The 27,433-nt window shown below is 40.6% G+C and overlaps 1 protein-coding gene across 3 annotated transcripts in view; it reads right to left on the reverse strand.

Annotated features, from left to right (window-relative positions):
- Window positions 1-27,433, reverse strand: part of cdh8 (cadherin 8) — a 157,401-nt gene that overhangs the window by 30,903 nt on the left and 99,065 nt on the right. For all 3 annotated transcript variants that reach the window (XM_054770545.1, XM_054770546.1, XM_054770544.1), the window contains exons 4-6: window positions 16,996-17,115; window positions 8,846-9,013; window positions 6,824-7,011 (exon numbers count right to left, since the gene is read on the reverse strand). In XM_054770545.1, coding sequence (XP_054626520.1) covers window positions 6,824-7,011; window positions 8,846-9,013; window positions 16,996-17,115 — 476 coding nt within the window. The remainder of the gene's footprint in view (window positions 1-6,823; window positions 7,012-8,845; window positions 9,014-16,995; window positions 17,116-27,433) is intronic.

Raw genomic sequence — 27,433 nt, forward strand, 5'->3', positions numbered from 1 at the left:
CTGGTCGTATTTTAGGACATGTAGCGAAGCCTGCTCATTTTATTATTATTATTTTTACAAAGCTGTCCACCGCCAAGTGGTGGGCCCAGTAGGATAAGATTTATTTAGTTTCATGAGGCATTCTTAAAATATGTGGTTCTCATGGGAGTCAAATGGGACCAAATCAGCCACTGCGTTTACGCGCAGTCAACATTCGGGTTAAAGTCAATATTCGGGTTTCTGAAACATTCGAAAGTCAGTCATACGGTCTGTTTGTCTCAGCGGGTGGGGGCGGGGCCGCTGGCATACACACAGGTTGCCGAAGAATGGTATGTAGTAGAAATTGTGTAGATTGATATATATCTTTAGAATGTGAAAATGTTCAAAATCTCGCCTCGTCTCGTTCTCGTGGATCCAATCTCGTGTATCGTCGAGGGGCTTTCAGTTTTAATGCACACCAGAAAAAGAAAATGAAAAATTGGGAAAAATAGAGCAAACGTCATAATGTAATGAGAAAAATGACATTTTGATACTAATAACTACATATATTTTATTATTTATGTTTATATTATTTAGATTTATTTATATTTAAAATATCAAATCATTAACACCTGTGCTGGTGCAGGGGTGCATGCCGAAAAAGTAACAGCATCATTAGAAAGTCACTTTGGCATAATAAGGAAGCTTTAAAAAGCCTCTCAGTTTAACTGGACAACATCCACAGTAAATACGATTACATCGAGAGACGTTTGTACATTTTTCACCCACTCGTAGACGAACGCTGCAAACTACAACCACAATCAATCAATAAATACCACGACCGTCGCTGCGAATGCTGAGCTCTCATATCGGATCTCATTAGACAAGTAAGTGGACAAGGATGTGCCGCTTTTCATCGTCGTCGGCGTTTTCATCGTTTCCGCCTGTTTTGACCTTCATTACAGAGCGGAGCCGTCTGCAAAAATTCTAAAACCTTTCACATGGCTTTGTAGTTGTGAGTCACTCGAGACAAAATGCTGTAAAAGCTGTTAGCCGACAAGAGAGAGGATCTAATTCGACTAGTTATGTGCTACCATGAAAGCGACGATGATGGCATCACTTTAGAACCACATGCATTTGAGATGGGCACACCTACAGTACACCGGCATGGTTGCATGTGGGCTACTCAGCTACCAAGCCCACAGACCTGACAGTCCTAGTACACCTAAAAACCCTTACATAAAACATGTATACTGTATATACAAGACAAAATGAACACATTCGAGTACTATAATGAACCCTCTGTTGATCTTTGCTCATGGAACCTTTCAGATTGACAGGAGGAAAAAATAAATAGTAAAAAGTAGTATCGCACATCCCTCGTTAAAATGTGACTTAAAACATTGCCTGAACACTTAATAAGGTTGTATGATGGCCTTAGTTTGACACTGGAACTGATTATTTGCATTATTTCCTATTTTTTTGAAATGGCTACAGTGGAACCACTGTTTTTGTCATGAGCTCGGTCCAAAGGGTCTGACGAAAACCGAAATGTACAAAAACGGAGGACTTTTTCCCATAGAAAATCATGTAAATCCTAGGGGGTGGTATTTGAGCTGGACCACATATCTGTGGTGGCGGATTCAAATGCAGTGTTTCTGATGCCCTTCAACACGTCTTCTTTCACTCGGTTATACAGTTTTGTTGTTTGTGACATGTACGTCCTCCCAGGCTATTCGTACTGTCTGTCAAACATTTGTAACAAATGTTGCATTTCTTTTGCAACGTAGTGGGCGACACTGTCTGTGAGCGCGCATCATTTTGTGCTGTTTTGTTTATATTTACTTTGCCGACCAAATGCCTCAGTAAGCGTTGGCTGTCGGGACGAAGGCTCTGCTGCACCTCCAGCGGTATTTATTTTCCCAGCCCACGCTGGGGCTGTGGCGTTCACCTTAGAAACCATCGCTGTGCCTTTGTTCATGTTAACGTATGCTGGCTCACGAGGCTAACTTGCTGCTAGCACTGTGTGTCCACTCACTAGCAGCCCCGCCTCCACAAAGAGGCTGAATGGGAGGAGGGTTCACTCTCTCTGTTCATTCCACCAATGTGCACAGACAGATGCAGAGTGAACCCTCTTGTCATCCAGCCTGTGTGGTTTAGAGAGACGAGGAAAAGAAACACACACGCATGCGTGCACATGCCAGTTTATCAAGGCCTGCATGATTAGCGATTTTTTTTTTTTAATCGTTCGATTAATCGATTTATCAATTCTCGTGACAGGCCGAGGCGCTCCATTTCACAAAACGACACAAAACAGGCAAAACTGACAAGTTTGTTACGTGCAATATTGTGCGAAGACCAAGCAAGTGTACGAAAACAGGCAACAAGGTTTGACTGTATGATAACTTTTCCACATCATGCGATGTTTTGTTTCCATGGTAAAGCACGTTTAAAATATGCCTCAAACTTCCCGTCACGTGAGACATCAGCCAATCTTGCGAGACTTCAACTCGCCGAGCATCCCAAGTGCCCTTTTGCTTTCTCTTGGCTTTATTTTTGTTTTCATATCTTCTTTTTACACTTATGTGACATGTAAGAATGTTAAAATGTGACCTACAACATTGTCTGAAGAAAGGATGTACGATGCGCTCAGCTTGACCCTGAAACAGATTACTTCTATTGACATCATTTTTCATGCAACTATTCCACGCTTTCCTTTTGTATCGGTGATCAGCTTTGAGCTAATGAGTAAACATTTGCTCACAGTGGAGGCGCAACATGAAAGCTCCAAATTTTGGTGGTCTGCGACCCCACCCAACCCCCCGGTAACCCTGACGTGTCATCTCCATCCTCTCTCAAGTGGCGCCATCAAATCCAGATGGACTGGCAGAGCGTTTAAAAGACTTCAAAGTTGAGTTCAGGCCTGCAGGGGTGAAAGCTCAGCATCCCGCTATAACATCCCTCTGCAGGCCTGAGGGTGCGCTGATAAAAAGCTTAAAAAAAAAAAAAGCAGAAAAATACACAACCACCCCCCACTCTCCCACCGGTCGCGGCCCTCTCCGACCAGGAGTTTGATCAATAAACGTTCCCGAAAAAGCTCTTTAATGTGGTTATCTATTCAGGATGTGCATGCCTTAGGCTGCATCATCTAAACTTTAACATACGTGGAATTCATTACACAGAAACGTGTAGTAAAGTACAACAAAACATCATCATCATTACCATGAGTGACGGGCGATGCCCCCAGTTTTGCAGTACCGATACGATACGATGAGACAATAGCCACCGTGGGAAGTACTGTGAAGAAACAGGAAGTAAAAAAGGAACTCTCCGAATACTTACATGTGTGAGTCTATGTTATGCCTTATTTATGTCTTATTATGTCTACTATCGTAGGTAATAGATGTGTAAAGGTGACTATAGGGGTGTTATTTCATGTTTACAAGGCTTTAATGATGATAAAACCCGTATTTAGAAGGTCATAATCAGGTTTTCTGTGCTTTGACTATGAAAATACTCCATTTATAAATAAGGACCCGATGTCTGGAACCACTTAACCACGGAAAACGAGGGATGACCGTGATGCATTTTAGCTTCACCCTGAAATGTCACGCTGTAAAGCTGAATATCCCTAACTTACATGTTTACTTCCCACCCTCGCTTGGTTCCAAGGTGAAGTCAGAAGCAGCTTACCAGTTATTTCGGCTTTGTGAAAGAATGCCAAACAAGAAAACATCAGCTCTGAAACGCCCCCTCAGACAAGAAGAAGCCGGGGAAGCAAGACGGGACGTGGAAGTTGCCTACAAGCTAAACACATCTGACATTTGCTTTGTCAACAGTTGGCGCTTTTATGACTTTGTCTCCGGTTTGTTCCTGCAGTGATGGTTCTTTTTTTTTCTTCTTCTTCTTCTTCTTCTTCCGTCATCCCTCGCGGATCGCCCAAGTTGTTGTGCGTGGCGCGCCTCCCACGCCTGCTTCATTGTTGGCACTTTAAGTCACACCGTGTGTCCTTGGGAAAGTGGCGATTCACGTCACATTACAAAAAAAACAACAAAAAAAAAACATTTCGACCCTTAGAGATGCTTTTCTTTTGTTTTTGTTCCTGCAGACACTGAGCCCAGATTTAGGAGCACCCATCCATGAATCGATACGTTTAATCTCTTCTACAAAGCCGGCGCCTATAGACACAGAATATGCAATACATACATTTATAAATAGGCTCTCCACGCTGATGGGACGTCTTGACGCCCTTGAATGTGCTTTAAGCTTGCTTACGGGTCACAGCGTTATTGGAATACGTGGAGGCTTGCAAATGCAAATTCCACACACTCCGGTATGCACAAGATATGGAACTGGGTGCTCTAATTATTTAAAGGCGCGGCATGATATCCGGGCCGGGATCGCTGCAGCTTTTTTATGCGGCAGGAAATAATCAGAGCGCTGTCTTTGCCGCGAACGAGATGTAGTCGGTGTCGCGCTGTAGAGATGATCTCATGAATAGGCAGCATTTTTAATGAATGCCAGTCTGACGGTGCCACTTCCTTGTTTGTGTTGTCGCTAATATGCACGAGGTGTGGGCGATACCAAGGCCAGATGACATTAATATTCGTCAGTTGTATTCTGTTTATTTTCACAAATAAAAATGTTTTGTGGTGTGTTGTTCCTGATCCAAATTTTAAGACCGGTTGAAAAATGTCAAGAATGTAAAGTTTGTACCGTTGGATCCTTAGGAGGTTCTATGTTGAACTTCAAAATGCAAAAAGAAGAAATGGGAAGTGAGACAAAAAAAAATCTTGCGCAAGCAATTTATTGCAAACGAGCATTAAAGTGAAATAGGCTGTTCATCCATCCGTCCATCTTCTTCCGCTTATCCGAGGTCGGGTGGCGGGGGCAGCAGCCTAAGCAGGGAAGCCCTGAACACCTCCCCAGAACACCTGACCAGACGCCCAAGCCGACTCATCTGGCTCCTCTCAATGTGGAGGAGCAGCGGTTCTACTCCCGGTTTCTCCTGGATGACAGTGCTTCTCACCTCATCTCTAAGGAAGAGCCCAGCCACCCTACGGAAAAAACTCATTTCGGCCGCTTGTACCCGCAATCTCGTCCTTTCGGTCACTACCCAAAGCTCATGATGACAGGTGAGGATGGGAAGTTTAAGACCACAGCTCCAAAAAAACCCTAAGCCCCCCTAAAATAGAAATAAAATGTTGATAAAAGGAGTGAGTAATGAGCAGCTGTGCCATTCTTGTTAATCAGCTGAAAAATGGGTTTGGGCATGCTTGATGCCAGTGCTTCCAGGAGGCGAGGGGGAATGTTGCTCCAGGCGGTGAAGATGGCTGTATGAAGGGCGTCAACTGTCTGGAACTGATGTCCATTTTTATAAACTTCCCTTGCCATCCATCACCAAATGTTCTCCATTGGATTTAGATGAGGGGAACACGCAGGATGGACCAAAAGAGTGCAAAATGTCCTTGTGAAGTGCAGCGTTGTCCTGTTGAAAAGGCAGTCATTAGGACACACAGACGAAGGCCTTCAGTCATGAGGGATGCCCCCTGCAACATCTTCACAAAGCCGTCGGACGCCCCTGCAGAACCTGACGCTGCATTGTTCCATTGCAGGATCATGACGGCGCCCCCTCCACTGTGCCGTGTGGAAAACATCTCAGGTGGTATCTCAGTGTCATGCCAGGAGGACCAGCAACAACCTTCATTTGGGCTGAGGATGGTCCAGTGTCTCCACAGTTCACTTTTTTGCATCGACCACTCGACTTTTTTGCTCCGCGAGCGTCAGGGTGTTTGAAGAAGTTTCAAATGACTTTTGTCTTACTGCGTCCAACCTCAGCAGCGATGGTGCGCTGTGACGGGTCTTGCTTATGCAGCTCAACAATCCCACCGCGTTCAAAGAGAGAAAGCTTTTCTGCCTTTGCCATCAAGAGATCACGGCAGTGTGAATACCTGACACTAAATCATATTCAATACACATCTTTGCCAACATTTTGGCTTTTAAAGGCTGTGGACTTTTTATTAGCTGATGAACAGCAGTTTATTTCACTTTTTTATTGCAAATCGGAAGGTAACAGGAGATTTTGGAGGGGGAGGAGCGAGCAGTGGGTGGAAAATAGACATTTGTACGGGTGGTTCAATTCCTCGCTTTTGTTTGCCAAGCACTGGTGGTCCCTGGTGCCCCCCGAAAAGCCGGGATCGACAGTAATTGTATTATTTGTTGATATATGTTGTTGTTTGCCTAAAATGTTTGTAGATGTCCTGTGTTTTATTCTGATTATAATCCCCCAAGTTAAAGGCAAAATCATTCAATTATCATTCGAATGAAAAGTTCAAGTAAAAAGTATCGTTATCAGCAATACTGCTTGGTATACAAGTATATGCACCTCTTCATAAAGAAAAAAGTACTGTTTCTTCAGCAGCTGTCCCCATTATAATGGGATTGATTAGCAAGCTAGCATATTTATGTTTATGCTAGGGATAGGCCGAGGACAGACATTTCTTCAATCAGAAAATGTAGTCATCAATCGTTACTTTACAAAATATGACTGGAAATGGGACGGTGGAATCTCTCCAGGTTTGGTCTGCACTCCTGTTTCCATGGCAGTCTTTCACTGAGCAGAACAATGCTGCCCGGAATGGTTGCGCCACATAGCTGACGTCCTAGCGGTCTTCTTTAGGAAAGAGCAAACCCGAAAACAACTTAATCCTTGTTAGAAAAACAACCTGTTAGCGTTATATCATCTTATCAGGGGACGTCGGGCCTGAAGTCAGTAAAGAAATAAGATATTTCTCCTTGATTCAAAATGTCACAACGAGAATGCGCAACGTTAAATTTGCAATGCCACGTTTCGTCGGTGTCTGACCTTTCTGAGTCGCAAAATCCCCTCCTGAGTCTGCGCGTCGGTGATGATCTCAAACACGCCCTGTTCGTCGCCCTCGATGATGCTGTATGTGGAGCGGGCGTTCTCGCCGATGTCCCGGTCGTTGGCCTTCACCTTGCCGCCCATCTTCCCAAGGGGCAGGTCTTCCGAGATGACAAAGTCGTACAAACCTAGCAAACACCAAAACAAACACGTGGAAGTCAACTTCTCTGGTGGTAGTCCTGCTGAGAGGCGTGACGGTACATGTATTCATAACCGGATTTTTCGCTACGGTGCACAAGGATAAGTGTAACTGCTTCACAATTTTGTCACACGTCGACTAGGACAAGCGGGCATCATGGCTACGGATAGTGCCAAGGAGAAGCCAGAGCTTGAAAACCGCTAAAATCTCCTGTTTGGAGACAATTGGCCTTCTAAGAATTATTTTTGTTCTTTTTTCTGTCCATCATTGCCAGTGTTTGGTGTTAAAACATCCGTGTGTCAACCTGGGACCTGTTATTTCTATTTTTATTTATGCCATATACAGTATATCATTTGATAATTTCATGTAAATATATACTATATCGAATATACATGAAGTATATAGTATTATTTTCAGCGTTTACTTGAAAAATAGACAAAAATTTGAATATTAGAAGAACATTTACACATTTACATGAGACAAAAAAAATCTTTAAAAACCTTTAATATGTGAGGAATACATTTTGAGATACTCATTTGTATGAGAAAAATCTGCAATAAAAAACAAGTGAATATTACTAAGAAAATATTATGAAGGCAAATTCATGTAAATACAAACTGTACTTGTACTGTATATACATTGTATTATTTTCCTTGTTTATTTGAGAATTACATTAAAATTTGAATGTTCCAAAAAAGTATCAACACATTTTGCATTAAAAAAAGTAATTATTTTTTGAGAAAATATTGCAGTGTTCAAAGAACAACAACAAAAAAAAACAAGAAAAAGAAACTTCTTTAAAAAGCCTTCAAATGAGAGAAGGTCGTGTATTTAAAAGACATAAATTGCCAATTTAAAAGATTAAATATTATGCAATTTTATGGGGAAAAAAAAAGTTGTACTTCTACAAAAAAAATGTATAATTTTTATGAGAAAATTCAAACATTTTATGCAAAAAAGTCAGAATATTACAAAAAAAAAATCACAATTTTTCAAGAAATTATTGCAATTTTACCAGATGAAAGTCGTCAAGTTATACTAGAATATGTTTGACTTATATTAGTCTCTATATTTCGACATTATAAGCAAATGAATCTAAAAATTATGGATGGAAAACCAATAGTTTACAAGAAAATATGCAGTGTTACCAAAAGCAAGTCTGACTATGAGAAAAGTCTAATAAAAAATAACAATAAAAATAACATTTTAAAGCAGCTTTAATATACAAAAAAACATTTTATTTAATTTAAGAGACATAAAATGCTAATTTGAGGTGAAACATTCAATCTTACCTTTAATGAAAAATATGAGAAAAAAGCTGTACTTCTACAATTTTGTTTTTAATTTTAGGCAAAAATTCTGCAATTTTATAATAAATTCAGAAATGTATAAAAATAATTGTAAATTCAAATTTTTATTTTTATTCATCTGTTTTTTATATTATGTATTTATTTTTAATTTATGAAATAAAAGTGGTCATATTATGAGAATAACATTGTAACATTATGAGTACAAATTTTTAATTTCACAAGAAAAAAAGAAAATCACAATTTTCCAAGAAAAACTCCTAATTTTACAAGGACAAAGTGGTAATCCGAGAAATGTCAGCATTTTAATAAAAAACCTTGCAAAAGTTGAGGATAAAAATGGTAGACTTTATGTATTGGAGAATTACCTGCTGGCAGCTTACACTTTTTCATGTTTCATTTTTAAAATGATTAAAAGTGATCACACAAAAGCTAAGCATTTTGTTCTTTGGCACAAAATGAACCAAACCGTGAAGTAGCAGTACACACTGGAGGGGAGCGCGGAGGTGGACTCACTTTTGGAGAACTTGGGCGGGTTGTCGTTGATGTCGGTGAGCGTGACGGTGACCGTGGTGGTCCCCGACAGGCCGCCCATGTGACCTCCCATGTCCTTCGCCTGGATGACCACCAGGTACTCCTCGCGCATCTCTCGGTCCATACCGTGGAGTGCAATTTTGATGGTGGCTGGAGGGAAAAATACAAAAAATAATATATATATACAGTATACACTGTATACTGTATATACACTGTATACTGTGTATATATATATATATATATATATATATATATATATATATATATATATATAACCAAGTAACAGCAGGTACACTGTCTTTTAATAACATTACACACGCGAGTATGCAATAACCTTCACGTCCGCCTTCCTTGACACTTTGCTAACACACATTATTTTAGACCGCTACGTTCCTAAACAAGGACTCGGCAGCAAGCAGAGGTGAAGAATTCCCCGCAGGTATATTTTCTGCAAAAGCAGGAAGTGTGGGCACTGAAAAAAAAAAAAAAAGAAAATCATCCGCTTGTTTTCCGGCATGTTGTTCCGCAGTCTGCAGTCATTTGTATTCTGATTGAGTGTGAATTATGCTGTCTGTCTTGTATAATCTTGAATATTGTATGCAGAATGGACCTTATTGACTGTGCCACAGCACAGAATATAAAAAGGGCTCAGCACCGGCATCTCTGGATAATCCACTCAGGAAACAGAGACCCGCAGGATCATCAAATGAATATAAAACCCCTCATAAAAGCCCGGCTTTGGCATGACACCCCGCCTCGGCTCCTGAGCTGCCTCGGAAAATGAGAACAGGCTTGGACGGCGTTGCGAAAACAAGGCGGGCAGGAGGGGAGAGGCTTGGCCGTCCGCGCTTGCATTTTCTATTCTGGAGGCCCGCTCGGCTGTCCGCCGAGATGGAGCGCCATTTGGGGGTCAGCGTTGCTTTTGGAGGTCATGGGCAGCACTGATAAAGTACAAAATGTGACAGCGTGGATGTTTTTAGAGGAGGCAATAATCATGTGTGTCCATTCACATACACCGCGGGTGTCTCAACTTTTTATACGGACCTATTGTCCTGTTTTGTAGCTATGCTAACACATGAGATAGCATATCAGCCGTGTATTACTTGAATACTTGCGTATTTTTACTATCGATATTCCAACTTCTTCCTTGTTCCATAACACTGTTTTTTCCATTCACACATACACGTCATGTGCACATCAGTCTGTCCATTTGCATACACATACGGCAAACGTCTGTCCATTCGCATACACGCATAACATACAGTACACATCAGTCTGTCCATTCACACACAGCAAGCGTCCGTTCGTCCATTCACATGCACGCATAATGTGCACATCTGTCTGTCCATTCACCTACAACACGTACAAGTCATACACACGTGACATACAGATACGGTGTGTCTGTGTGTTCACACATCATGCTGCATCCGCAATACAGGAAACATGTCTGTCCACTCACACACAACTGTTGCACAACATTTTCTCTGTCCTTTCTCATACACAACGTAAAAATCCATCTGCCCTATCACACACACACATAACACACATACAGTATGTCTGTCCATTCACGCACAGTTACTGTCAACATTGTCTGTCCTAATTCACTTTACACAAAACAGAAAAATCCATCCTGGCTGCACTTTAGCACCGTTCTGAACTTTCTGGACACAAACTGCATCAGGCGTCAGCTGTTAGACAAACCGCGGGCATAAAAGCTCCAATGCCTCCGCTCATGATGTGTGATAAATGAACAGCGCTTGTCGGCTGTTTTCTGAATCATGAGGACGTTAGCACAGTCCTGCACCCCAGTGACGTTCCAGTGCAGTTCTAACCATGGCTTCAACCGAGCTGTGCAGCGTAGGAACACCTTTGTGACATAATATCAACAAAACAGTCACAATAACACCGTTTCTCAAGGCCTGAAACGACTATTTCAACAATTCACTCAGGACTCGCCGCAGGAATGCCGATACTTGACTCATGGCTGCAAGAGGGAATCAAACGGCAAACTCCCACGGCCATGTCAATTGTTTTAGTCACTCTGGAATCTCGATTTTTACTATCATGTATACAGTAGATGTATGAAAGTATATGCTGTTGTTCTTTCTATATTGTGTTGGTATGGAGAATGTTGTTTCATGTGGAAAAACGTTGTGTACCACATAGAAGCTTTTGATTGATTAGCGTCATTTTGAAACAGTGACCGATAATAATAAACAACAAAATTCATGCTAGTAAATAATTAACGAGCACTTAATCAACAATCCCTCAGTGCCAGCCCATCCTCATACGCACCCTGTCACATGCACACGATATAACGTTCATCGGCCCATTTGTGTACACGCATACTGCATAATATCATCACGTTTGTCCGTTTACATTCACAAGTACACACAGAGTATACGCGTCTGTCACATTTGCATATCGTGCTGGACAAACCTCTCTTCGTCATGGACAACCCCACCCACCCACTCCGTCGGACAACAGCGGGGCCACGGAGCTCATTCTCCAACAGACTCCTCCGGTTCCGTTCCCACAGTGAACGCTACAGGACTTCATTCATTCCTCCCTTGTCTAAAGTGTAAATTTACTCGTATTTATCATATTTTTACACACTATTTGTAAATATGCTAATCTTGTTTGTCTTATATTATTTTTATTTTGATACATTTTATTCATATTGCATTGCATTTTATTTAAGAGTGTCTTTTTCTTCTGCGATTGAGCTGCTGTAGCCAAGCAATTTCCCTTGTGGATCAATAAAGTCTGTCTAAGTCTACGTCTACGCGAACATATGTTTGTCCTTTCACATACACACACATATTACAATCATGATTGTCCAGCCACATACTGTAGAAATACAATGTAAGAACATTTTGACATGGTTTGTCCATTCACATCCACATGTGCGGAGTGTACACGTCTGCCACATCCGTACATCATGCAAAGATATGTTTGTCCTTTCACATACAGATATAATATAATCATACTTGTCTAATCGCATAGAAATTCAAGGTAAACGCCAATATTCCTATGTGCCTCCACATGTGCACACATAGTATACACACCTGCCACATTCACATAGCATGCAAACATGTTTGTCCATTCACATACACAGATAGTGTTAACATCCGCCTGCTCATTCACATGCACACAAACATCTGTCTGTCCATTTATACACACTATAAATGTATGTCTATTAGCCTGCAGACTTAAGGTAAACACCTGCCTATCCATTCACGTCAACAATATAAACATCTGTCTGTCCATTCACATACTCCTGTAATAGTAACGCACATACATAATGTAAACCCTTGTGTTGTTTTGTTTGAGGCCAAGATCTCTGGTCTCGGCCGTTAACCCACGCAAGATCTACAAAACGTGTGCCTGTTGGTCACTCTATTCTCGCGACTGACCAGCAAAGTCCCAAAGACTGACGAGTACAGTAGCTCGCGATTGACGTGTTTGTGACCTTTCATGTAAAGACATATTGCAAACATCTGCCCAGTCACATACAAACAAAGCGTAAGCGTCCACCTGTCCATTCACACGTAGCATAAACACGTTTGTCCATTCACATGCACAAAGCATGCAAACATCTGTCATTCCATTCACACAATGAAATGAAAGGTAATGGAGTGAAATAGTGCATCTGCTGGGTGTATGCACCAAGAAAAGCCTGAAGGACACGGCGGCTCAACTAGAATATTCCATAAATATTGCATAGTGACCGTTCAGCTTGGAGCCCATTATATTCCCTATCAAATCAAATATTCCAAAATACTTTTAACTCCCCGTTCTGCCCGAAAAAGCCCCAGGAAAAGTTAGCTTCCTGCGATCGTAATGTGCGCGTGTGATTAGAGAGCGTGTTTGCGGTGCGTAATAAGCATCTGATTTGAAGGTAGGCCCGCTCAGGCAAAAACAAACAAATCCAAAAATAAGACGAGGCACAAACAAGTCATCTCTCCAGTTGATCATCGTTAATTATTCAAATTAATTCCTAATCACTCAAAACGGGAGGATAGACAAACACTCATTTCCATAGATGTTTTTTTTTTTTTTACCACCTAGCCAAGTGATAAATTGGGCCGTGATGTTTTTTTGTTGTTTATTCATGTATTCATCCAAAGCTTTTCACTTTCAATGTTGGCGTTGTAAGTGTCAAACACTCCTTAATGGTTGCCCCCCCCCCCCCCTACCTTTGATTTTTCATTAACATTCATTAAAACATCTGGTTCACCTGAATGAGCCATCTGCATGCGCTCCAGCGTCGCTAGGAATGCTAATTCCGCCGCGATTGTCCGATCCCAGAGTTCCGACTGCAGCTGCTGCGAGACCACGGCGGCGAGGACAAGGCCGACTGCTGACGAGTCGGAGCGGGCGCTCCTGCTCAGTATGCAAATGGACTTCCTCGGCCTTCCTCTCCCTGAGCTTGTTTACGATGCGCTGTTGTCCCAAACTGGAAGCCGCAGATTTCCATCGCATCGTTTATTCATCTCGTTTATTTGATCCCATTGCTGACGAACGCATCAATTACCCACAACGGATAGCACTCTTAACGATCGACTCATCAAACAATCAACTATTATGGCCATCCCGACTGTATGCTGTTGGAAACACACGTCAGTCCGTTCGCATACGCCCTTATTTACATACACACATAACACAAACATCCGTCTATCCATTCACGCACACGCACACACAAGGTAAAATATGCCTCAATCGTATACACGTATAATTTAAACCCCAGGGTGTCCACAAACACATGTCGTATGAACATCTGTTTCTCCATTCGCATACAAACATCTGTCTGCCCGTTCACATACACACACAATGCACACATCCGTCCATTCACGCATAAACTGAACATATGCCTGTCCATTCACGCGAAGATATTGGACACCATTCATATACTGTAGACCCAAACACCTAAAAATCCATGCGTCCATTCACATGCAAATGCAAACGTCCGTCCGTCCGGTCACATACAAACACGTACGTCCGTTCATGTGCCCACGTTTCCATCTCATCTGCCATTGATGCGGTTGATTTAATCCCGTTGCTTACACAGCGGTTGGACCGGCAGCAGGAGAAGCAATTAAAGATCCAAGCTGGAATCTGTTCTTGCAGGAGCTTGATGCTTTAATGACACTGCTCAAGTCTTTTGCCTCGTGAAGGGGAGAAGTAATTATTATTATCAATATGAGTTTGAATTCATAACGCAGCCGCGTTGCATTTAGCAGACAGGCCGGGGCTCTGCTTATGAATCCCGCAATTATGCAGATTTAATAATGACTTTGATGCAGCTCATTGTTGAACGATGCAATGTATCACAGATGATCGCTTGACCTAGCTAAACCCGCACAAACACAACGGAGAACGCAGAGATGTGTCCCGCAGATAGGCGGTGGGGTTGGTGGGCGGGGGCTTTTGTCCCCCAGAGAGGCGGACAAAGCCTCTTCTATTCAGCTCAGGTTCAGCGCGAGCGGCCATTATATAGCAGATAATACTTTCCATTTGTGCCGTCATTAACTTTTGAAGATCCCGGCGAGATCGCAACGTTCATTAAAATCAAGCGCAGCCGCGGACACAGCCGCCCGTCGCACGTCATTTCTGTTTTTTGTCATTTTTGTGGTCATTTTTTCCGTCCAAAGCTTTGCTGTCAGAACGTCGATGCAGGAAGTGAATTATAAGCAGGCTCATGCAGGACGCCTGGAAAATAACAACAACAAGAAGCTGGCCACCTTCCAAGAAGCCTACGAGGGTCAAACACAGTTTTTACGAGGTGGTTGTTGTGTAAACATACCCTGAGCAAACTGCACCACTTATTTTCTTACACTTTTTGAATGGCCACGCTTACCCAACGCGGTAGTCTGCAAGCCAGGCCGGCGGGTTGCTGCTCGCTTTGGTGATATTACGCTGAGCAGCCAGGACGGAGATGCTCATACCACCGTTATGATTTTGCTGTGCTGCAATAAGTGCAACTCTCATTTCTATCAGATATTTTTGTACGTCATTAAAATTAATTCATTCACTCAAATGTACAGGAAAACAGTTGGAATAATGTGGGGTGTCTGAATGAACCAATATTTTCTGTAAAGATAATTTAAAATACAAATTAAAACATTTTCTATACCGCTTCTCCTCATTAGGGTCGCGGGGGCATGCTGGAGCCTATCCCAGCTGACTTCGGGCGACAGACTGGACTGGTTGCCAGCCTAAGGCAGGGCACATATAGACAAACAAGCATTCACACTCACATTCATACCTATGGACCATTTAGAGTCTCCAATGAAGCTAACATGCATGTTTTTGGAATGTGGGAGGAAACCGGAGTACCCAGAAAACCCACACATGCACGGGGAGAACATGCAAACTCCACACAGAAATGCCCAAGGGAGAATCAAACCCAGGTCTTCCCGATCTCCAGGCTGTTACTGTGTTGGCCAACGTGCTAACTACTGGACCCTGCAGCCTTAAAACATAACAAAAATTACTTATTTTAATAAATTAATTTGTTAATTGTTACAATTCAATTTTTTTAAATTGTTTTTACAAAAATACAATATTTTTACAGAAAATACAGGTTCATTTTTCCACTCAATTTATTCCTAATTTATTCCTAATTTAATTGGAAGTTTAATTTAAATTATAATTTAAAGATAAACAATTAAAACAAAATAATAAAATTACTAATAAATAAAATAATATATAAATAAAATAATTTATGGAAATTAATTTATTTTAAATCATTCATTTTCATTAATTTTAATTAATTTAATTTAAAAAAATCATTTTTACACAAAAGGTTGCTTCATTTCAACAACCCACTTTATTCCAACCTCTTTTACAAATAAATAAATGTATAGAAAAGGAAACAATTACAAAAATTACTTAATTTAATGAATTAATTTGTTAATTGTAATTAAATTTTGTTATAATTTTTTAATTTTTTTTATTATAATATTTAATATAATTAATATTTTTGTAAAATTGTTTTTACGCATTATTTGTTGAATTACACACCCAACTTCAGTAATTAAAATTAATAATTAACTATTAGTTAATTTGGGTTAATGTATTATTTTTTTTACAGGAAATACTGGTTAAGGCTTACGTGCACTTTATTCCCATTTGAAAAGCATCTTGCATTTAAGAGTGCATTGTATTCTATTTTGTCAAGGGACGACACTACAGCAAGTACATTTGGATGCACTTTAGTGTAGTCAGTGTACAGCTTGTACAGCAGTATAGATTGACTATCCAACCGTCAACACTGGTGTCCAAAGTGTGTCCTTAGTGTGAATATTGAGTGTTATCCAACACTGCCTTAATCCTCTTGGGAGACACCTGTCACCTCCTTATCATGCTGCCAAACTGACAGGTTCTCCGTCACAAATGCCACAGTACATGTTGGAATTCATCTTAAACCTCAACAAACCGCAGCACTCGTGCACACGACCACCACCACGCTCGACTGCAGGCGAGACACAGTTATCTTTGTTCTCATTAATGGCCGTGTGTCATTTTTAGGGGCTGCTGTACGAGCTGTACACTGACTACTCTGAAGCGCATCCATGGTTAGCTTCTGCAGCGTTGTCCCTTGACAAGATAGTGCCAGGAAAAGGTGTACCTAATGTTGAGACCAGCGAGCGGATGTAAAATCTAACGCACGCGTGAAGCTTGAGAATGAGTCCAACAGCAACGCCTCCCCACTCGACCTCAGGTGACACCGTCAGCTCGTTTATCTCAGTCGAAGCGGCTAATGAAAAGGGACAATGTTTAAATACCAAAGAGGTCCCGGCCCAGCGTGCCCGGCGCTGTTCTGAAGAGGAAAAAAAAAGCCTATTGAAATAATCCATAAGATGTTATCAGCGCCTGGTTGTAAAGCCCTATCTGGCTCTCATTGTGGCCCCATAATGGGCGTGGTGCTCATTCACTCCCACTTTTGTCCGACACGATGCTCTCCATTGGTTGGAAACAGTGAAAGGATTTGCGGAGTGTATTAACAGCTCCCATTAAATTTAATGAGCCAGTGTCTCCATCTTGCTCCAGATCCCCGGCCAAACAATGAGCAGGCGCACAAAGGAAGGCTTTCGGCTGGAGCGTCTCCAGCACGGAGATGCGCTCACCTGAGTTGGGGTCCACGGAGAAATAAGGCTGTCCCTCCAGGATGCTGTAGACCAGTTTGGCGCTGTTTCCGTAGACCGGGTCGTCGGCGTCTGTGGCGGTCACTCGTGTCACCGGGGTACCTGCGTGACAGGGAGACATGGGGACTTCTTAGACCCAGTGCCTAAAAATGACCGGTTTGTGCAGACCAGAGAAAAAAACGGTGTGTGCCCGATGTCATAGTAATATAAAGCTACTGTCACATATAAAACGATAAAAGCTAAGCAACTGGAAGTGTGTTTTTGCCATCCGTTTTGCTGCATTTTCCTGTTTTGGTAGTGGTCCATGCTTAAAAAACAGTCTTACACCAAACATTAGATGGGAAAGGCAACAATGTCTTCAATGCCACTGTGGAAAGTTCTGGATAGTTCCTTTTAACGTTCATCCCAAAATGACCGCACAACAAACTCAACGCACAAGGGATTTGGTGCATTAGCATGCGCAGAAGCGATGAAAAACACACTCTTAACTTACTGCTGCCATCGTTTGGGGTGAATTTTGCTTGGCTTTTATGTTTTTGAGCCCACAAACCATTTTGTCCTCGTATAAGTTTAATGCAGTGACATATAAAACAAAAAAAGCAAAAATGTCGAATAAAAACACACAAAATTAACATTGACTTATCATCGGGGGGAATCTGGAGGTGTCTTGTTTTGGTGGTGGTCCACACTTAACTCATTCGATACCAAAGACGCATTTATACCTTTTTAGAAGCCCGAACGCCCCATCCCAAGGACATATTTATGTGACTTTTACGCTTTAAGAGGTGGTGATGCAAGTGCACACTGATAGATATCACTGTTAAAGCAGTTTCAAGCCATAAAAACGGCCACAAGGTGGCAGAAGTGCACTTGATAAGAGCTCGGCATGGATCATTTGCTTGTAAAAACACACTCAACAGCAAGGACGACGTGGAAGAGCGTGGAGGAGTGTAAGCGTGCAGAAGGTCACGCATTGTACAGCAATTTTAACGCATGCACATGCGTGCACACACAGTTTAGTTCCAAATGTAAAAACTGTAAATAGTTAATGGTGTTATATTTTAAAATTATTTTGTTATTTTGATGGAAAATACATTTTTTTGTGTTGTTTATGTTGTGGTATAGTTGTTTAGATATTTGAGAAAAAGCAAAACATTTGTGTCGAAGTAAAAATTATGCTTGAAATGAAAAAAAAAAGGGTTTCTCCCTTTTTTAGTTGGGAACTGATATTTTCCTGAAACTTACCTGTGTTCTACTGCTAATTACTAAAGAACGGAAAGAGGTAGAAGCAAATGTTTTTTTCTGATCTTTTGGTAGGTTCCATGTTTATATTTCCATAGAACACAATATTCTGTGTTCCTTGAAAAATCAGTCAAAATCGTGTAAAATGGCCGCTACTAAAGGGGTCTTTTGAAACATGGCTGGGATTGAATGAGTTCAAATCCAATCTTACACAAGGAATTCGACGAGAACGGCAACAAAGCCATTGAGGAAAGTTGGGGATAGTTCCTTTTACAGTAACTTTAATCCCAAAATGACGGCACAACAAAGTCGCCCCCGCACGCAACACGCAAGGGATTTGGTGCGTTAGCAGAAGCAATTTTGCTTTGCTGGCTCATCGTTATCATATTTTTGAGCCCTCAAACCATCTTGACGTCATGGTAATCCAATTCTGTTGTCAGGTAGCCACATATAAAATAAAGAAAAGCAAAAATATTAAACAAAAACACACAAAATGAATACCGGCTCACCATGGGTGCGAGCCTGGAGTTTATTTCCCAGAGAGAAGATGATAATAGCGAGGTTTGATGCACCCAGACACTACACTGGGTAATACTACACTATAGTCGCAAACATGTCATGGAAATGTGGACCGTGCTTTGGAAGGCCTGAACTTTCGAAAAAACCTGAGTAAAATACTCCCTTTTTGCGGTATCCTTGTCAAATTTGAACTGGGATGAGGTAAGGAGTCAAGCTATTGTGTTTTCCTGTTGGTACCACCAAGCTAGTTATTTTGAAGGCATATTTTTCTGAAAAAAAACCCTTTTTGTCAGAGTATTCAAACTCCTATTTGTCAGTGTCAGTACCACTTAGGCACATTCCGACTGCTGGAGAGAAAAATCCAGCTTGTTAGTTTTCAAAAAAGCCCAAAGTCATGCCTCTACTCCTTCTCCACTTTGGGTGTGACTTTTTTGGGGAGTTTTAGCCCGAAAAATCCCGTAATTAGAAGGTTTTGAAGTGTAAAAGAAAAAAAGGTGACGCGTCCCCACACGAGACCCCCAACGTACGCCAAGCCTAACTGAGCAGTCTGCGTTGGTTACCCGTGTGATCCAACGTGAGGCTGACGGACGCCGTCACCTATTTATAGTTCAAATTAAGTTTGTTTTCGTCTCTCGGCTCCGTTAAACTGCAGACTTTTGGCTCAGATGGAAGTTTCCCCGGGCTGTAACACGCACCGTGACTATTCAGCCACCATTTTCATGCCGCTCGTATGCCAACGATACCCAGCATGGCGGCGTGTGCTCATGAGATGAATCCCAACGTACGCGAGGACCTTCATCATCTCTGCACAAAGCTCGAGGGAAATCCCAAAATAGATTAGCGACAGTTCAATCCTACGTTAGGTGTTGAGAATGCACTGAAAACGGACTATTAGAGAGTTATTAATGCAATTAAGCTCATTCACGCTCGGCCACGGCGAGCTAGCCTCTCATCACTCAGAGGGAGGGGGAGGGGAGCGATACGCTGGCAGGAAGCTTCAGACAGAATGGAAATTGTTGCTGCGAAAGATGTTTCAAGGTGGTCGGACTACAAAAGGGAGCCGGTCCCTCGTCGCGGGGGAGCTCGAGCGCTGCCACGGGCGCTCGGGTCTGTCCAAAGCGGACGAGAAAAGGTTTGTAGTAGAAAAGCATCCAGCCAAGTGGCATTTTTTTGGTTTTTTTGGCTTGCGACACACAATGATTCTGAGGTTCCAGAAACATCAACCAAAAAAAAAATAATCATGTGCCAGATGTGAACGAAAAACAACAGGAGCCTGCAAAGTTCACTGCATGCAACTGGCATCAGTCATGCAGCATTATAGTCGTCCCTCGCCACGTCGCTTGATGTGAAATCATGCTGTGTCCTGATTAAATACCGCATATTAGTCATCAAAACATGCAGATTTAAGCAAATTGTACATATTTTTAAAGCATTTTCAAGCATAAAAATGGCTAAATGAACTAAAGTACAAGTATAAGGCATTCAGAAGACACATTCAAATACGCTGATGAAATGCATTCTACACTGGCCACTAGGAGTCAGCAATGTTCCTTTAACGTTTGGTGAGACACGCAAGCACCAAACCTGTAAACTTGATCACCAGAACAGTAAGGCTCTATGATTTCCGCGTTAACAGAATCGCGGAATTGGCCGATAAAAACGTCATTTACTGTTAACCCGGGATTCTCACAGAGGTTGACATAATGCAAATGGTCATCCTGAGGAGAAGGAACGTCCGTGTGGGGAAGTATTTAGTCGGCGGACCGCTCAGTCAGGGCGGAATCTCATTACAAACACTAAACCACCTCCTCCCGGACTAAACTTGTTGAAATGGCGATAAACACCGGCGAAAGTTGGTGGAAGCTCCCCTTACGGAGCGTGAATGGAAGCTGGCGGGGTTAGCTTAGCATGCTAGCTAAGCATGCCAGTGCGGGTGTGTGTGTGCGACTCGGGCTGGATGAGTATATTTTCACCGCGTTGTGTTTTACCGCTTTCATTTGAGGAACGTTTTACAATGCCCGATGACGAGAAGCACGTTTATTCTTGCACGTCAGCACCCAGACACTCGACACACACAGAACACACTTCCTGCCTTCAAAATAAGAGCGCCGTTTGCTCCATGTTGTCTAACTGTGTAAACAAAATAAGAGATAGCGTACATATGTAGTTGGAATTGCATCTTCCTTAACCACACGCACGGGCGTTACAGTTTGTTGAAGATTTTGGAGCAATGTGTGCGGAGGCTGACATCCCTTTAGAAAAGTTAGCCAGGCGACATCCATTTCTCAATTACTGGGCAAAATTGTCCATTGATGTATTGGATTTTTGCATTTAATTAATGGACATTTTATTCACCAAAACATAAACACACGCTATGCTGGTAAAAATAAGTGTAAAATGTAAAAAAACGGACTTCTAAAAAATTAAACAAGAAAAAACTGAATTTGGAAAAAAATAAAACAGAATTTGAAACACTTCGTGTTTGAATTTGTGTGAAAGAATTAGTGACAAAATAAAACCAATTTCATAAGGCCCTCCAACAGGCTTTTATTGCAGGTTTGAATGATCTCACAACAGGCACGATAATCAATAAAAATACAAATTTTGAATAAAAACACGGGATGCTTTTGCGGCCGTTTCGCACGCAAAGCTGAAACTCAACTCTGAACCCCGACGTCACTCGCTGTCCACTTCTGTTTCAGGGCCCCGAGGGCAATGGTTCCCAACTGGTGGGTGAGGACACCAGAGTGTACCACGGATCCATTCTGAGTGTGCCTCCACATTGAAAAATGTACTGTATTTTTCTTAATTTTTGAAGTAAAATTCAGGAATATTTTAGTCATCTTGCGCTTTTGTATAATTTTTTAATTTTTAAAAATGTAATTTTCATTTATGCATTATTTGCACACAGTTATGTCCTTCCTCATTTCCTTGCCAAACTGCCTTATTCAATTCCTCTAAAATGAACTTTGCACATGTAGTACATGTAGTACTTATATGTATTCATGTTTTTAAATAGGTGACATGTAGTACTTGTATGTATTCATGTTTCAATAGGTGACATGTAGTACTTGTATGTATTCATGTTTCAATAGGTGACATGTAGTACTTGTATGTATTCATGTTTCAATAGGTGACATGTAGTACTTATATGTATTCATGTTTTTAAATAGGTGACATGTAGTACTTGTATGTATTCATGTTTCAATAGGTGACATGTAGTACTTATATGTATTCATGTTTCAATAGGTGACATGTAGTACTTATATGTATTCATGTTTCAATAGGTGACATGTAGTACTTATATGTATTCATGTTTTTAAATAGGTGACATGTAGTACTTGTATGTATTCATGTTTCAATAGGTGACATGTAGTACTTATATGTATTCATGTTTCAATAGGTGACATGTAGTACTTATATGTATTCATGTTTCAATAGGTGACATGTAGTACTTATATGTATTCATGTTTCAATAGGTGACATGTAGTACTTGTATGTATTCATGTTTCAATAGGTGACATGTAGTACCTATATGTATTCATGTTTCAATAGGTGACATGTAGTACTTGTATGTATTCATGTTTCAATAGGTGACATGTAGTACTTGTATGTATTCATGTTTCAATAGGTGACATGTAGTACTTGTATGTATTCATGTTTCAATAGGTGACATGTAGTACTTGTATGTATTCATGTTTCAATAGGTGACATGTAGTACTTGTATGTATTCATGTTTCAATAGGTGACATGTAGTACTTGTATGTATTCATGTTTCAATAGGTGACATGTAGTACTTGTATGTATTCATGTTTCAATAGGTGACACGGGCGATCTTAAAAAACAAAATACATTTGCTTAGTATGACTTCAAAGTATTAAATATATATAAGTACATACAAATATAACAAACAAAAGTGACTGAAAGGAAGTATAAAATAAATAAATACAAATAAAAAGGACTGAAATAAAGGTGGGTTAGGGGTCGGTGACTTAATGACCACTGAAAAATGCGGGTCCCAGGTTGAGAACATTTGAGAACCCCTTCTCTAGGGAACGCATTTATAGCAACACACGCAAGCACAAGTCTTATTTATGTTTTAAAAGGCTTATTTTCTGTTATTATCTCTACCATATTGGGTAATAGAGGAGTAAAGGTAACTATAAGGGTGTTCTTTCATGTTTAGAGGGCTCTCATTATGCTAGAAAACGTCATTTAGAAGGTTGTAAACAGGTTAAAACTACAAAAATATTCCATTTATAAATGAGGAATGCTACTTTGCGGAAATTCACTCATCACGATCGGGTCTGGAACGAATTAACCGCAATAAATGAGGGCCTACTCTAGTTCCAGTCTCCATCATTTGACAGTACAGTCAAACCTCTGTAAACATGTTATGTGCTTTAATGTAACACTGTTAAGCATTTTACAAATAACCAGAATAATACTTGCAGCAACCCTTAAATCAACCTGACACTCAACAAATCAATGAATGTGTAAATTAAACCGCCGCAAAAGAGTAACATGTACTTTACATGTACCCAGACGGAACAACATCACAACCAGCCCATCATAGTCAACGTCGTCTCCACAGGATAGCCATGGACCCACAAGAGATCCCACTTCTGACACCAAGACAAAACAGCGGACAGAAGCACTACATGCGTCTTTTGTTGTATTTATTCTGCACAGAAGAAGACGACACTTGAAACAGACCCACAGCAGCCTGCCGCACGTGTCCAGCTGAAGGACAAATCGGACGTGTAGCGATCCACACTTTATCAGGACTTTGGTGCAAGGATGTATTTTGGGTTTCTCGGAGCCCGTTGACATGGAAACACCATTGGAGACACTTGTTTCAGAGAGAGGAGGCCTCCAAGCCTTGAACAGTTCATAACAAAGCAACCACTTCCTCTCAGCACGTCAGCGTGCCTGTATTGAGTATGCTAGCACAGATGTATGCTAGTACATAACTGTAAGTCACATTTGTAATATCACGCCCAAGACTGCAAGAACTAAAAAGTAGTGATAGGCGGCATGATACCAAAATATCACTCCAGATACCAGTGTTTCTTATAGTACTATCACAATATATGTATCTCAAAAAAATCATTTTAAAAAGGCTACAGAGTGACACCATGTTGGCAGGAACTACTTTGGCTTTCGCTGCTTATGGTAAGTACCCACTTCCAGTGCTTTGGTGGTTAAACCCTAGCCCTAATCCTAACCCTAATTTAACCCCCTAATCCCAACCCTAACGTTTTCAGTAATAGGTGAAGTATACTTTAAAATGTCTATCATTCACTTAGTTTGAGCAGTAAAACTGTTAACAATGACGGTACCTCGATTTTTGTCCTTCATGTGTTCCAAAAGGTTTGACGAAAAAAAAAACAAAAAAAAAACGCAGGCAATTTTTCCCATAGGAAATCATTCTGTTCCAGACACCCAAAAATACGACGAAAAAATACATTTTATGGAGACAAAGTATAGTTTGACATGCAGAAAACATGACACGGCACAAAGCAAACGTACGAGTTTGCTACGTGCAATACTATAAAGCAACACTTTGGCAACAAAAACTGAAATCTCACGTGACTTTAAAATATGGGAACAAAAAGCGTCAATATTTCAAAAATAACTTAATGCGGGTTCACTGAGGACCACAAATTGTTTAGATCAATCAGTTATTATAACAGCACGCATGTTAGGTTGAGCAAAGGTGAGATTTTGGTCTTGAAGACTAAAAATGCACGCCTTGGGTTCACTGAAGACTCAGTGCAGGGGTGTCCAAACTTGTTCCACCGAGGGCCGCATACTGAAAAAGCACAGGATGCGGGGGCCACTTTTACCATGTAAAAATGCAAAGATGTTTTTTAGATTTAAAGAAAAAGCTGACCAGGCGTATTATTACTATGCACTTTTTCTTCTTACGTTACACTTTTTTGCACATTTTTTCCTTTTTTTTTTTAAATGATTTTTTTTTATTTTTTAACTTTCTTCTTGTAATTTTTTTTCTTATAATATCATGTCTCTATTGTCATAATATTTCAACTTTATCGTAACGTAACCTTTACCAAACCTAACTTTCCCAAAATTGGAACTTTATTCTTTTTTTGTTTGTTTTTTTGTGGCTTTAACATTTCAACTTTCTGCTATTTTATAATTATTTTTTTTTGTACATATGCTTTTTTTTTTTAATATTTTGACTTTATTTTTATAAAAAAAAAATGTTCTTGTTTAATTGTATTTTAAATGTGCCAAGGGCCAATAAAAATACAAAAAATGGCCCCCGGGCCGTACTTTGGACACCTCAGCCATAGTGTTAACAAAACAGTATATTTGGGTCAATAAGGACTCGTTGTCCTACATGTTGACAAACCAACACGTGTTTGGACTATTAAAAGCAAGGAAATCCCAAATGGACGCCTTTTATGCCCCAAAAAAGGTGTTTTTCGGGCAATGTAAGGAATTTGTATTACCGCTGCTTCATTTCTACTTTTTTTTCCTTCTTTTACTCCACCACACGTTGTCAGTGATTGATTAACAGTCACTGCGATGTACGTGGTCGCGTTACAACAAAGCATAAAAGTAGCCACCCTTTCGCTCTCACCGGCGAGAGACGCTTTCATTGTTGCGAGCCAATTATTCGGCAACGAGGGGGTGGTCATGTGAGACGCGGGTGCTCCGCTAAATCACAGTCTCACTGCGACTCGTGCTGCGGCGTACCTGCCTCTTGCTGTGCTTAGATGGTGGACAAATGAGCTCTTGTTTCCGTCAAAAGCACAAAATAAACACTTAAACGCGGCCGTTTGTGTGCTTTATGACTTCAAATATCCACTAGAAGCCTTTAACCCTGCCTGTCACTGCGCTGACTCTTTGTACCACAGTAACACTACACAGATTATACTGGAAATTGAGGTTGAGGTGGTGTGTTTTATTAAAATACGCGGGTGTTTGCAAGGGAAGAATGAATGAATGGATGCTGGTGACCTTCTGGAAGCTGAAACAAGATTATTATGTCACCATTAGGGGGCAAGAGAGAAAATGGCTGCCACACAATGGCATCTCTTAAAGGAACTGGATGCAACTGCCTCATTTCAGCTTTTTCACTCAAAAACAAAAACACCACCACCACCATCTTGCATGTATGGAAGGCCATTTTCGTCAGTGAAAGAAAACAAATATGCAAATGGTCAGAATTATGAGATAAAAAGTCCATATGATAAGATAAGAATTCACAATTATGGGATAAAACGTCAAAATTATGACATAAAGAGTCACAATTATGAGAAATAACCCTCAAAATGACGTGCTAAAAAGTAAAAATGATAAGATAAAGATATAATTATGAGCTACAATGTAAAAATGATGAGATACAATGCATAATTATGACATAAAATCTCAGACAGGAATCCCAATTCCATGTTCCTCACTAGCGTTACAGAAAATGAAATCATTGATATGTTAATAAATAAATTATAAATGAGATTGCACAACCGCTAACATACCTTAGCAACCTGTCATTCCAGACAGGTAAATTCCCAAACAAAATGAAAATAGCTAAAGTAGTTCCAACTTTTAAAAATGGAAACAAACATCAAATCATAAACTTCCGACCAGTGCCCTTATTGCCACAATTTTCCAAAATCATTGAAAAACTATTTAATAACAGGCTTTGATAAATAAAAATGAGTTACTCGCGGACAGCCAATACGGATACAGAACTACCATTTCAACTTCCATGGCATTAATTGAAATTACAGAGGAAATCACCAATGCTATACATGACAGGAAGTGCACGGCTGCAGTATTTATGGATTAAACAAAAGCCTTCGACACAATCAATCATGATATCCTAATCACTAAACTAGAAAGGTGCGGAATCAGAGGGTAAAGGCCCTGTCACCCCTTGACGATTTAGCCATCTTACGCCAATGTATGAAAAATTTGGCCAATATGCTGGCGTACGTCGAAAGAGTTATGGGTAAGTTTTCTATATGTTAACAGCACGCGGGAGCACGCCGACATACGTCTAAGTCGTCCAAAAATGTTGTGCCTGCATAAAACTTTGACGTATGTCAACGTATGATTCATACATCCCGCATCCGCGGGCAATAAGTTATGCCATAGTTGACACCCGTTCACACACGTTATTTGTAAGTTACTGTCATAGTTTTTTTTGTATTGTCTTTGTTTTTTCCAATTTGCCGTTGTTTTTCCTGTTTTGTCGTTGTCTTTTCCACTTGCGTTTTGTCATTGCATTTAGTAATGACAAAGACAAAAGAATGATTTCTGCATTGTCTTTGTTTTTTCCATTTTGGCATGGCTTTTCCTGTTTTGTCTTTGTCATTACTAAATGCAATGACAAAACGCAAGTGGAAAAGACAAATACAAAACAGGAAAAACAATGGCAAATTGGAAAAAACAAAGACAATACAGAAAAAACAATGACAAAATGGAAATAGAATATGACTACATTTGTATATATATATTTTTAATATTGATTCTCTTTGTATTTCCACATTTGTATATTTTTGTATTATTAAGTCTCTTTGCATTTGCACACGTATTCCCTTTTAATGTTGGCACTTTGTGATTCCATAGTCGGGCTGCTAACTTATCTGCTAATGCAAACACGACAGTCTCCATCTCCTCTCAG

Source organism: Dunckerocampus dactyliophorus, chromosome 3 (assembly GCF_027744805.1).
Source record: "Dunckerocampus dactyliophorus isolate RoL2022-P2 chromosome 3, RoL_Ddac_1.1, whole genome shotgun sequence".
Lineage (NCBI taxonomy): Eukaryota > Metazoa > Chordata > Actinopteri > Syngnathiformes > Syngnathidae > Dunckerocampus > Dunckerocampus dactyliophorus.